Raw genomic sequence first — 14,430 nt, forward strand, 5'->3', positions numbered from 1 at the left:
ATAAATATTATAATTTAATAAACGAGTCCAACAACACTCAAGCCGTCAAATTAACTACATCAAATGGATTTTATGCTACAGTATAATATACACTCTCAAAGTTCAGAACCAAGACAGAACCAAGGTCCTGTTTCCACACCATTCCCTTCTTTCATAAACCATTTTATCTTATTTCTGCCAATGAATCTCTTTTGATATTTGATTCTCTCGTGTTTTCTCACTCTTTCTACCACTACCCTAGTTCTGTAATGTAATCTTTCTCATTCCTTCTTTTTTCATCTTACATTACTTGAGTGCATCTGTTGGTTCAATGTCTAACCTGAATTCTCAGTGTAGATGTTGAGCAGCATGTGTAATATGTGAAATGTTAAAGAAAGAGAGGTTACACAGAACCTTTGCAATAAATTTGCATGCTAGCTAGCCATACCTTGACCCTTTGACCCCAATCTATTAACCCAAAGATTAGCTATCACAACAGAGATCCTTTACAAAGAAGTCTTAAAGGTATGATATAATGGTCGTGCAACTAATTTGCAATTGTTTTTGCTGTAAGAAACATTCAATAACATTAAAAGTTGACTTGTAATGCTACCAAAGTATAGCTTAAATGTCTTGCTTCATAACTTACAGTCTCATACTGTCAGGAACCACGTGCCTGTGTTCCAAAATAGGAGTGAATATGTCATAATAGTGATGGGTGTCCTCTGCGATCATACACACAGTGACCCACATAAGTGCTCACAGGAGGGTGAAATGACAGAGAAATAAATCAGCCGTTTACACCAGATCAATCCACAAATCAATCAGTCTCTCCTGTAAAGGGAACTGAGGTACAATCCAATCCTCTCTGAAGGGGTTCAGACTCATGTTTGTATGTATGTATGTATGTATGTATGTGTATGTCTTTTACAAGAGAAGTCATCTTCAATGAGATTCAGTTCTGTAAATGCCACTGTCTCTGTCCATGTATGAATATCAGAGTGAATGGGGGATCACAGAGCGAAATGTCACCCATACTAAATATAAGCCAATCTAATCATAAAGGGGTGAGAGTAATTAAACTGCCCACATATTAGTTCTTTGTAGCACAAAGCTTCTTCTGATAGAATATGTTCATTTATGTTAGGAGGAAGAGTAGGGCTGAGACATAAAAAGTATTTTGGCAGACAGCAAACCCACAGGCAGTTCACTGAAAGGAGTTATTGTACCAAAAAAAATGGCGGTTTTTATTGTGAATCAGTTTTATCATGACTAATATAGACTCTTGTGTGAATGAATAGTTCAATAGTTTTAAATCAGTTATAAACTGTACTTTTTAATTTACTGCATTAGCAGAGAGAATTTTCTTTTATATGCAAGCAAACATGGACAAACTGAATCAGATTCTAATTGAATGGTTATTGAATCGGAATTGTACTGCATTTAATCTGGAAATCTGTATTGACTCCCAGGCCTAGCATTTTTTGTATTGTTTTCAGACATATGCCAGTGAAATAATCAATACTTAATATTTTTGGATGGTCAAAAGTCTATGGATCTTTTCATTTTTCTACAACGCTCATGGATCCAGTTTATTATAATGGCGAAATACACTCTTAAATGGTACTTAAACAAATGAGTTATTAGTCACATTACATGTCAATCAGACAATCTCTTCCTTGTCCAAATTGGATGATTTCTGATCAGAATAAGCTGCAGTGATGAGGACCATGTTTTTTAAAGTTTGGCTAGATGAGACTGTATTGTTGTTGACAATAATATCTTGCACATTAGGTATTCTGCTCTTAGCCGCTATTGTTGAATTGAGTCTGGTATTTGCAATAAATTATGGATCCACAGAGACTGTGAGCATTTGAAAATGAAGGAATTCTATTCAGAGAAGAATTGAGAGAAATTGGGTGCAGAGGAGATTTCATTGAAAGTACTGTTACATAATGCTTCACAGCAGGTTTATGTCTAAAATGTTCTTTAAAGTTATTTAAGCATAACAGTTATGAACAATGCAATTTAGATTATTGTAATTACTTTTGCTGAAGTAGAGCTTTTATGTGTAGCAGTGATGTTGTTGATTGTTCAAGGTCAACTCTGGTTCTCCTGATAAAAAGCCAATAGGATTGTTCAATTGGCTTTTGCATTAATAAATAAATAAATAAAATAAATAAATAAATTTGTAACAACCACCTTTCTCCAGTAACATAAAAGCTTTAAAAAGTAGATGAGTAATAAGTAGGGTATTACTGATGTATATTATGTTGTAGAATAAAATGTAAAAAAAATACTGTATCTTGAGCCACAGACCTTATTTCAGGCATTTATAAAACCCATTACTTGTTTTTGTGTTTTGGAACTCATTCCTGGAACACTTTTTTATCAAGATTCACACTCCAGCCCAGTAGGTGGCGTTGAGGAACATATTATTAGATTTTGAACCACAGAAATGACAAAGATGACAATATTGTTAAAATTATTTCATGGATATGTGGAGTTTTGTGGTATTCTAAATGAAAGTTTGGGATAATCATGTTCATTAGCTTTGGTAGAATCAATGACTGTAATGAAGGAATACAAACAAATTCTTTTTTGCATCTTTTCTCCTCAAAGTTTTCTCCATAGGTGGGTCCCAAACCCCTCCATTACAGACAGCTTGCCAAACATATCTAATTTTTTTTTTTCACAAGCCTCTACAGAGAGTTAAATGAGAATACTGTTTATTGAATGCTTCTTTCCTGTTCATGCCACTTTGAAAGAATGCACTTCAAACTGCAAACTGCATCATTTTTAAAACATCAACAGCACGATTTTAAATATTTATTGAGGCTATTAAACAACCTCTCACATATCTTCTCAATGTACATATCGATTGTACGTTAAATGGTTCAGTTGATCTAATACAGCATAGTATTTATGGATATTGATAATCTGAATGAAGTCTGTTTTTATATCCTATTTATTTTTTTCAGATCCCGACTTTAAAGACGTAGGAGTCCCCAAACCTCTTCCCTGTGGGTATTATTCATTCGTCTATAAGCATCCTCCATATGAATACATCTAATGGCTTTCCATTTTTCGTAATTTGTCTTCTTATGTCGCCCCCGCTGCAGTTTGTGAATTCGAGATGGGTGGACCTGAAGGCATCATTGAATCGCAGCAGATCACCAAAGATGGCAAAGCCTTGCAGACCGAGGCAGTGGACTGCAAATGGTATATCCGTGCCCCTCCTCGCTCCAAGGTCAGTTCCCCGCAGTCAACCCCTGTCCCAACTTCCCCCGCTCTGTCTAATAACACCCAAGTTATTTCCCTGTTATTGTTCTGTTACCCAGCCTGCCACGTTTCTGACATATGACAGCTTTTGTCTGCCTCAAGCTGTGCAGTTACCACCTAACATGCTTCAGTGTTTGGCATCCTGTTTTGCAGTGGTTTGCATTATGCGGCCATTGCGAAAACATCTTGGGGCGGATATGTATTTGGTGGAATTCTATTGAGGATAAAAATGTGGCAGCTTTTGGTTGTGTGATATACTGCAGAATGAGCTCTCAAAGGGCTACCATTGTTTTTATAGCAGATGAGAATCAAAGAGAATGTGTCCATGTGGAAAAGGTCAGACAGTCCAGTTTATTTGGGGTCAGATTTGTTTTTTAATTGAAGCACTGTTATTAAGAAACAGTTTACAGCTGCCCTGGTCGCATTATTTACACCAGCAAAAAATACTGGCTAAAGTTTTCTTTTCTCTTGTCTTTTTCCATTTTGTGGTGCAGTAAAAAAAATAAAAATAAAAATCTCTGACTGCTAATTTTTTCCCTTTTATTATGTTGTTTTTTGTTCCAGCTTCCAAAAGGGGAAAAAATAAATGCACCCTCATTAGCATAATTTATTGTGCAGCTGTATGGAAGTGGACTTTTTTCCTGATTGCTAAAGAGATCTCATCTTGCTATATGCGCACGCTGTCTGAGAGACTGTTTCTAAGCACTGTCGGAGAGGCGCGTGAACATAAGGATGCTCAGAGAGTGCAGGAGCATTGAACAGAGTTATTTTTGCCGCTTTATAGGCCTTGAACTATTAAACACACACACTTGTACAGTACATGTCAAAATGCCCGTTTTTGCAAGTATCCTTATTACATAGTATCCACAGTAATTTAGGTCTTAAGTGAAAGCAAACATCTGAGAAAGAAAACACGTGTAACAGTATAATGGATCTGGGCAGCTCTTAAAGTGACAGCAGTCTAATATTCCTGCTGTCTGTCATTTAGGTTATTCAAACAACAAATTAGACAAAATCTCTTGAAAAAAAATCACTTTTATAACTTTAATAAGAAGAAATATATATTTAATTTACACAGTAAAGAATATGCCGTGTTTTATACATTTGATTACTTTATAAAACCTATGTAACATTGCTTATTTATTTGTTCTAGTGTTGTTATTGTTTTTTTTGTCCTATTGCTTGTAATTAGTCTCCTATCCTTATTTAATCACTTACTGTTTTCTTGTCTTCAGTGAACTTTTTTTGGTTTGTTGTTGTTGTTGTTTTAATTTAGGCTAGTATACGGTTTTTGTGATATTGAGACTGGTGACATTGTGAAATTCCTATGGTATCAATTTTTTTTTAATTTCATAAAGACCTTATTAAAAGCAAAAATAGCTATGTTGTGATATAAGATTTTGATCATATCGCCCACCCCTAACAGTCACATATTCTTAATTGACATAATAATTGACCAGTGTCCCATGCAACTGATTGTTTTTGATAAACATTTATTCTCGGTAAGGCTGCAGTTAATATAATTATGATTTAAAATTACTTTTTCATATTTTGATAATAATAAATTTGTAAAAAAAAATGTACACCTTTCTCATACTCAAAGCGCTAATACAGTAATTGTCAGGATTGCAGGATTGTCATGATCTTTGTTGTGTTTCTCCCTCATGTGCCCTTATTTGGTCGTTCCTGTTCCTGTCCTCGTTGTCTCTTAATTAGTCATTCTGTTCACCTGTGTTCCTCCTAATTGCCTTGTTAAGTCATGTATTTAGTTCCAGTCTGTGTGTTCCTCCTTTGTCGGGTCTACCAGTGGTGTACGTGTGTCTTCTTTCCCTTCCAAGTATGGATTTACCCTGTGTGTTGGATTTAATAAATTACAATTTTGTTTGTCCACAGCTCCTTCGTTCTTTCCAGCAGCATTATGTGACAGAAGACCCAACCAAAACAGTTAATTCTGTGTGTTTTCCCCTCCATTTGTTTTCCATTTTCCATTCAGTGTTTTTTACTTCCGTAGTGTTTCTTTTCCCATGGATTCCCTCACCACAAAGCTCACCTCCCTTGCCCGCAAAGACCTATTGGATTATGCGGTTAAGTTCCGCCAGCTCACCATCGATGACGCTGCACTCACTGTTCTGGATCGGGGCAAATTACTATCGTCCCATCGACCTTCAAGACACCTCTGGACTGAGCTGGAGGGAAGCCATTATCAGGTGTCTGGAGAGCGTCTATCCCCGAAACCAGAGCACAGACAGACCCAGTGCCCAGCACACCATCTCCACGCTGTGCGGAGCACAAGCCCGAGCCCACCGATGATGGAGAGCCCGAGCCCGTCACGACCGATGAGCCATCGCCAAGGATTGTGACAGAGCTGAGAATCGCCATGGAGCCAGAGCCTCTCAGATCATCAGACCAGGTCCGAGAGCCAGCCACAATGCCTGCCGCGAGGGAGAAAGCTGCGGACAGTGAGAGCACGGAGGTGAGCTTCGCCCCTTGCACCATGGCTGAGGGCGAGCTAATTATGGATCTGTGCAATTCCGATGGAGAGAGGGCTCCCGTTTCCACGTCCAGTCCAGAGAGGACTCCCATTCCTGAGTTTAGCCCAGAGAAAGTTCCTGTTCCCATGTCTAGCCCAGAGAAGGCTCCTGTTCCCATGTCCAACACTGAGAGGGCTCCTGGTCCCAAGTTAACCCCAGAGGCTCACAAATGAACACCCACCCCACCCTCCCTCTCCTGCTTCCTCCACCGCTGTCGTCTGGCAGCCCCTCTGCTCACCCTCAGCCCACCATCAATACGGTGCGAGCTTCGCAGGTCTCCCATCCTCCATCGTCACAGTGGCTGCAGAATCCTACCCATACGCCCCAACACTATTACATTCAGACTCCGCCTCTGCACGTTGACCCAGCGGCTCCACCATGGCTCGTAGCTCCCTCCTCTCCGCCATGGCCCATCAGTCCGCTGGCTCCGCCTTGGTCTGTTGTCGACCATCTTTCACCTCGTGACTCCACTTCTCTGGCTGCTCCTCTACCACCTGTTCCGCTGCTGTTGGTTGGCCAACCTGACCTGGAGTCATCATCCCTTACTCCTCCATGACTCCACCCTTAGTCGGCTCCACCGTGGGTCAACATTATGGCTGTGGCCTGGGTCCCACCTGGCGCCGCATGCTCCAGGTCCCTCCTGTCATCTCCCTAGCTCATTCTTCTGTCTGATCCACCCTGGCTCCTCCTTGGCTCCTCCCTCCATCCTCACCTCCCTGGACTCTTTCTACCGGCCCCCTCCGGGTGTCTGTCCTCCTCCTGAGGCTCCTCCCAGTTCCCACCCATTACTCCCTCTGTTGGTTCTATGGCACGAGTATGCGCCTACCGGGAGGGGGGCGAAATGTCAGGATTGGACTGTTTTTGTTGTGTTTCTCCCTCATGTGCCCTTATTTGGTCGCTCCTGTTCCTGTCCTCGTTGTCTCTTAATTAGTCATTCTGATCACCTGTGTTCCTCCCAATTGCCTCATTAAGTCATGTATTTAGTTCCAGTCTGTGCGTTCCTCCTTTGTCGGGTCTACCAGTTGTGTACATGTGTCTTCTTTCCCCTCCAAGTGTGGATTTACCCTGTGTGTTGGATTGAATAAATTACAGTTTCATTTATCCCCGGCTCCTTCGTTCCTTCCGGCAGCATTATGTGACCGTATTACAGTGTATTTTATAGTTTGCAATATTTTAAATATTTTCAGCAGCCATTACTCCAGTCTTTAGGAGTCATTCTAATATGCTTTGGAGCTCAATAAACATTTCTTAATATTGTCAATGTTTTTCTTATTAACAGTTACACTGCTTAATATTCTTGTGGAAACCATAATAATTTTTTTGTCACTTTTTCTGAATTTGTGTCTTTGCTAAATAAAACTATTTCTTTCTTTCTTTCTTTCTTTTTAATGTCCCCCTCCCCATGTTAGACGGGAAAGAAAGTGTTTTAGCATAAACTCATAATAAAATAATAAAATATATAAGCATAATAAAATATATAAGCTGTAACAGATGGTTTTGTTGTTTTGAGTTATTAAGTTACCTGTGGAACCGATCAGTAGCCATATGACTAAACACAATAAAATGTATTATGCTATGCCTTGGTGATAATATTTGTGTTTAATGTGATTTATTGCTTCAGAAATTGATTTTTGTTCTATCTGATGTCCTTCCAAAGGCACAAATCAAAAGCATATGCCCTTGTACTTTTCACAGCGATTAGTTTCACACAGCTATTCAAGCAGTTTTATCATCCACCAGCACTGCTCAAAGGAGACTGAAAATTTCAGCACTGAGACTCAATGATTGTGTTTATGTTAATTTGTATACAACGCTTATTATGAAGACCTTTTCTCCTTCAGCTACTTGTGTTGCCTTATATACCAGTAGTTATACATAGATCAATATGGAATGATCTAGTTTAATCTGAATATAGATATAAATCTAGTTTGAAATACAGATTTTATTAAATATTTTATATACACTACCATTCAAAAGTTTGGAGTCAGTAAAATTATTATTATTATTATTATTTTAATTAATACTTACTAAGCAAGGATGCAATAAATCGATTAAAGTGACAAAGACATTTTTATGTAACAGAAGATTTCTATTCCATACAAAAATCCTTGTAAAATTTCTATTCACCAAAATATTATGGAAAAAAGATTAGCAGTTTCCACAAAAATATTAAGCAGCACAACTGTTTTCAACATTGGTTTTCAAGAACATTTGTTATTATCAAATCAGCATGTTAAAATGAATTCTGAAGGATCACGTGACATTGAAAACTATAGTAATGGCTGCTAAAAATTCAGTTTTGCTATGAAATTAAATTACATTTGAAAATATATTGAAAATTGAAAATAGTTATTTTAAATTGTACAAATATTTCATTTTTTTCCCAATCAAATAAATGCAAATTTTGTGAGCATAAGAGACTTATTAAAAAAAAAACTTTTTAAACAATACTGTATATTTTTATAATATAATAATGTTTTATGTATATTTACAGAAATGTTCTTTGTTTGGGGGCAAAAAGAAGTTTGAAAAGGCTGAGCGACGGTATACTGTTTTCAAACATTCCAACACCCCCGCGCTGCTGGAGGTGGGGTGTGTCATCCCGCTCGCACGTATGTCCTAAACACAACAACTATGAAATGAAAAAGTATAGGCAATCTAGGTGTGAGACAGGCACCAATGATCAGAATATTATAGACAAAAAAAATAATGATTAGTAGCAGTTCAGAGTCAAGTATCATGTTTGCAATACAAAAGAACCATACCATTTCTGTAATCAGTCCTTTATGGGAAGTGTGAATGTCTCATAGTCTGAAAACTTTAGCATGATGTGGAAAAAAATAATATATTGGAGTCAGTTTGCTACTTTATTTTATTAATGTTCATTTATTTTATTAAATAGGATTAACTGTTACACCTTTTCATATTTTATATGGTGTCATGATTTACTTTTGATAAAAACAAAGGTTTATTATTGTATGTTCGTTTGGCATTTCATTTATTTTATACCCTTTAAATTCGCTTACTGAAAGAACAACAACAGCAGCAGCAGTATGGTGTAACATTTATTTGAAACACATGTATTTGGTACTTGCTACCTTATATCTTTACTCTTTCCTTTCATTCTTTTCATGGCTTTGGAAAACTTTTCTCGGATGTTTCTCTGTCGCTTTTTGCATAACGGGTCGTCGAAACCAAGCTTCGTTGCGATTTCTTTCTAGGAATTAAATGCTTTCTCTGAATCTTTAAAGTCTCTCTGCGAGCGATCGTACAGGTGCAGATATATTTGTGCCAGCTCAGCTATTCGACACTCCAATGTATTCAAGAGATGATGTTCTATGCTCGGACCTCCGTAGAATGAGAAACGAACCTGGGAAAAAAATTGCACGTCAAAGAACTTGGAGATCCAGAAAACACCCACCGATTGCGTAACCGCCACGAACCAATGGAAGCACAAAGGTGGTTAGGAGCCGAAACGAACTCCCCCAGAAAGTTTGCTTTGGTGAGCTGTTTCGAACTGCCGAAGCAAACGCAAAATGAACTTCGTTTCAGCCTGATTTTGTTCAAAATGACGTCATATCAGTTCATTCTTCGATTTCGATCCTTTATTGTATCCCTATGAGTGAACCAGCTGGCCTTAAAATGACTTTTGTCTTTCTGTTCTTATCATAATGTGCATATGTGGTCTCCAAACAAGTGTTATATTCTCTGTTTCATTGAAATGATTTTCTGTAGCAGCTCTGAATCAGTGTCATGTTTATCTGGCCCTGAAATCTCACAGGAATTATTGTTTGAAGTGCAGATGGCGGGGAAAGCGCCGTGCCTTCCTCTAGACACCAGCTACTGTTGCTCAAATGGCTTTCCTCTCTCACAGGCCTTCATATATCTCATCCAATTAAGTCCACAAGCGTATAACCTCCCAGACATGTACATCTCATCTTGCTGTTTCTTATTTGATTTACTGTCTGATATGAAAAGAAAAGGGGGCGGGGTCTATTACATCATCCTTTGTTTGCAGCAATTCATCCAAAAATGAGAAATTCTGAGCTGCAACCGTTCCTGATTTTTTTTTTTTTTTTCTCTGCTGTGGTGGGAACATCAGTGGATGCAGGCTACAAATAAGTCAGCGCAGAGGGGGATGTGAACAGCACCTCAAACACATCCACATGCCCTGAAGAGACAGCAGTCCCCAACTGTCCAGAGGTTAACGTCTCGATGTCAGGCAACCCTGACTAATTTATTCCAGAGGAGCGGTAGAAGGGAAAAAAGGCTGATTTATTGAGATACAATAACTCTGCTGGGTAATTAGCGTGTATTTGAAGAGTCAAGCCGGCTTCTGGAGTCTGGGGGGCTTGTTTCAGATGGAGAGGTGAAGGAGGTTTCTATTCATAATCATTTTCACTGATTCACAATGTCTAAGGTCAGGTAAAGTAATCGGGAGACCTCTTTTTTGGCTTTCAGTGGGACAAGATAGAATTATTAAAATTTTTACATGCTACATTTTTACATTTTCTGAAGAAATCTGAGTTTTCATTTCATAATCACATTTTTTATTATTTATGATTTATTAGATATTTTACAGTAAATGTTTTCTAAAGACTGATGATAAATCAAGATTGACTATTTTTTGACTGCACCTATAGTATTTAAAAAAATAAAAATAAAATAGATTTAAAGTAAAAAAATGTATACAGTTCTTCAAATATGTTTCTTGTTTGCTGTTTTGTTTTGTTTTGTTTTGTGTCTGGTCACTTAGAAAAACACAAATAGACGTTTTATTCAGTTTGTAGCACAGATGGTGTTGGATGAACTATTTCTCAAATTTTGGGTGGAAAATATAAAATTATTAGGAATAGCAAGCACCGCTAATTAGAGTGCAAAGATAAGACTGTGTAATCTAATGCCAGCCCAAATCTTTTGATTAAATATTTGATTTTGTCACATTATATATTCCATCGACCTTAGGGTTTATAGGCAGTGTTAGCGATTGGCTATTCAGTTGTCAGTGGATGTACTTTCAGGAACAGTTTCTGGATTTTGCTCTCAGCTGCCCTAAGGTTGTTAGATTATTAGGTGAGTCTGTCTTAATAACCGTTCGGGTTCCTTAATGCTTTACATAATCATTTCTGTCTAATTATTGTCTTGTGCATTCCTCATATTCCTCCTAGTAAATTGTGCCTAACAAGTTCTAACAAGCTGGCACATACTGTAGCGAGTCTCCTATCATCTTCATGTGATTCTCTAAGGTAATTGGAAAGCCTCATACTGTATGTTTCATTTGTCTAGATGTGGTTCAGTAAGTGGGGTTTTATATACAGTGTGTGTATAAGTGACGCCCCCTGTTTTGCTGATGATGAGAGATATACACCACAGCATTCCAGAAAGACTGCGGTGTCACTAGTTCATTACTTATATTGTAGGTGTGAGCATATTGTGGGAAGCCAAGGACAAACCGACCAACATTGTTGGAATGGCACAATGATATAACATTGGAAATGTGCTGAACTAAATGCTATTAGAGTGAGAAGATTTACTGAGCTGTGAGTAACACATGAGCCTTTGCTCACTGGTTGAACTGGGGTGCTTCATTTACTTGTCATAATGGAACACCAAGTGCTCATTAAATGTAAAATCACCCCAACTCCAACCGCTGGGAGAAGAACACTCTGTGCTAATATTTCGAAGTTTTGATTGTCAAATCTGTCAAACAGAGTTGGTTTATTATCTTGAGGGTCATTCTAGCAGTGTATTTATAGGAAAGGTACACATCCAAATTAAAATGCATTCACCCTGATGTCAAATTGAAACGGTTTGACTAACTTTCTGTGGAACACAAATAGACATTTCAAAGAATGGTCTCCAGTGATTGGAGATTGGAGTTTTAAAGGTACAAAAAGGATGCCATAATAAAAGTATAATAAAAGCTGCTTGTTTGCTTCTTCGAAAGCCATTTGATAGTGATAGTGTTTGATTGATTTGTGAATGATTCATTCAGACTGGTTTTGTGAACTTAATCTACAGGTTCATTAAAAAAACTTCCATTTCATGCTGACTTTTATGTATATATACATAATATATATATATATATATATATATATATATATATATATATATATATTATTATTTTTTTTATATATATATATATATATTTAACTTTCGTTTTGCAGTGAAGAAAGTCATGGAGGTTTGGAAAGACATGAGGGTGAATAAATGATGACAGGATTTTCTAATATTTCAAATGGTGAAAATGGGAGTCTGGATGAGGAGAGGTGTGAAGTAAGCTTGATTAGGGTTAGATTGAGTGAGAAGGGAACAGATGGTACGCTCTAACACCTCTCTGGTTTTTAGAGAGCCCAAAGGAGCTGGTGTGAGTGGATGTAGTTTTATTGCTATGCTTTGAGAGCTCATCACTGCAACTTTTTGAAACCTCTCAATTCTGTGTACGAGCTGAATTTCAAACATAACCTTCTATGTTCTTGTTATTGATCTTTCTATGCAATTAACATCAATCTGAGGCTTTTCTGACTTCAGAGATCTGTTGTTAAAGCAAACACAGTTTACCAGGTAATCTAGATGTCACTGATATGACAGCTGGGATGGGTGCATTGAAACCACTGGAAAAAAACAAAAAAGATTATTTCAACAGAAGTGTCCATTTTCTTTGTGGAAATCGAGTTCTCTGTGTGTTAGAAGTAATAGATTTTCAATGGATGTGAGAGTCTGTTTTGCTCTTTTCCTCTCTTTCTTAGATCTACTTGCGTTTCCTAGACTACGAGATGCAGAACTCCAACGAGTGTAAGCGTAATTTTGTGGCGGTGTATGATGGCAGCAGCTCGGTGGAAGACCTGAGGAATAAATTCTGCAGCACGGTGGCTAATGATGTCATGCTGGTGTCCGCGCTGGGCGTGGTCCGCATGTGGGCCGATGAGGGCAGCCGAAAGAGCCGCTTCCGGATACTCTTCACTACCTTCCAAGAGCGTAAGTCATTCACAAACAAACTCACTGCTATTACGGCTCTCCTATCCATCCCTTGTGTGTGTTTGTAATGTATATATTATATCGTATGCTATAATATATAATCTAATAAATAGATATAACTATTTGAAAATCTGGAATCTGAGTGTGCAAAAAAAAAATCTAAAAGTTGTCCAAATTAAGCCCTTGGTGATGCATATTACTAATCAAAAATGCGGTTTTGATATATTTACGGTAGGAAATTTACAAAATATCTTCATGGAACATGATCTTTATTTAATATCCTCTAATGGTTTTTGGCATAAAAGAAAAACTGATCATTTTGACCCATATAATGGCTATTGCTACAAATATACACATGCTACTTATTACTGTTTTTTGGTCCAGGATCACAAATCATATGACAATTTAAAATATTTGTTTATGATTTAAATATATTTTAAAATGTAATTTATTCCTGTGATGCGAAACTGAATTTTCAACATCATTTCTCCAGTCTTCAATATTGCACGATTTGTCAGAAATCATTCTAATATGCTGATTTTGTGCTTAATAAACATTTCTTGTTATTATCAATGTTGAAAACAGTTGTTGCTGCTTAATATTTTTTTGTGGAAACTATCATAAATTTTTTCAGGATACTTTGTTCAATTGAAGAACAGCAGTTTTTCAAATAGAAGTCTTTTGTAATGTTATAAATATCTCTGCTATTTCTTTTGATCAATTTAATGCATCCTTTAAAAAAATCTAATAATAATAACTTAGCCGAAATATCATGGTTTCCACAGAAGTATTAAGCATTACCAATATTTTTAACATTGGTAATAATTAGAAAAGTTTCCTGACCAAACTAGCATATTACAATGATATAAATAATATGTGATATTTATGGAAGCTCATTTCCGTCACAAAAAAAAAAAAAAAAAAAAAAAAAAAATCGCAACTGCAAGTTTATATAATGCAATTCTGAGAAATATATTTTCCTTTGGTGTTGGGTTGAAATAAGACCTACGCTTAGACATTTCTTAACAATTTTCACGAAGCCCACCTCACCCCACGGCAAGGTTGGGTTTAAACCCTTGTGTACATTTTTGTAGAAAATCTGACAAGCACTTACATCTTGCACTCATTCCCTGTTTTATGCACACTCACTTATAAAACACTCTCATTTGCACCAGCACATTCATACCTGACAGAACGCTAAACCAAGCAGGACTGGGAAAATAAAAACAGCTCATCCATGTGTCCATTAAAGGTAAAGGGCCATCTATTCAGCTGGTCACGTCCAGCCAGTGATTTGAGCCGCAATCACAATATAAATCTTGCATAACCCTGCTGAGTAAACTGGTTTATACTGGTTTATGCAGGTTGGGAGCTGGTGGACCCGCACAGCCATCAGCAGAAACTTAAGTTTAAAGGGATAGTTCACCCACAAATGAAACTTTTGTCACCATTTACTCCCCCTCATGTTGTTCCAAACCTGACTTTGTATTGTGGAGCATATGTTGCATAAGTGCATTTATTCAGCAACCGCAATCACAAACAGTATAGTTAAGATCCACAATTGGATTCATTACAGTTCATCAATGAGAATGTTTGATGGCAGACAGTACAGTTTCTAGGCATAGGCAAGCTAGGTGGTCGCCTAGGGTGCCATCAGCAG

The 14,430-nt window shown here is 37.4% G+C and overlaps 1 protein-coding gene across 2 annotated transcripts in view; it reads left to right on the forward strand.

Moving 5' to 3' along the window:
* The window catches only part of neto1l (neuropilin (NRP) and tolloid (TLL)-like 1, like), an 84,873-nt gene that overhangs the window by 58,550 nt on the left and 11,893 nt on the right, over positions 1-14,430 (forward strand). For both annotated transcript variants that reach the window (XM_042751984.1, XM_042751983.1), the window contains exons 5-7: positions 2,961-3,002; positions 3,102-3,229; positions 12,542-12,770. In XM_042751984.1, the coding sequence (XP_042607918.1) occupies positions 2,961-3,002; positions 3,102-3,229; positions 12,542-12,770 (399 nt within the window). The remainder of the gene's footprint in view (positions 1-2,960; positions 3,003-3,101; positions 3,230-12,541; positions 12,771-14,430) is intronic.

The sequence above is a fragment of the Cyprinus carpio genome, chromosome B24 (assembly GCF_018340385.1).
Source record: "Cyprinus carpio isolate SPL01 chromosome B24, ASM1834038v1, whole genome shotgun sequence".
Classification (NCBI taxonomy): domain Eukaryota; kingdom Metazoa; phylum Chordata; class Actinopteri; order Cypriniformes; family Cyprinidae; genus Cyprinus; species Cyprinus carpio.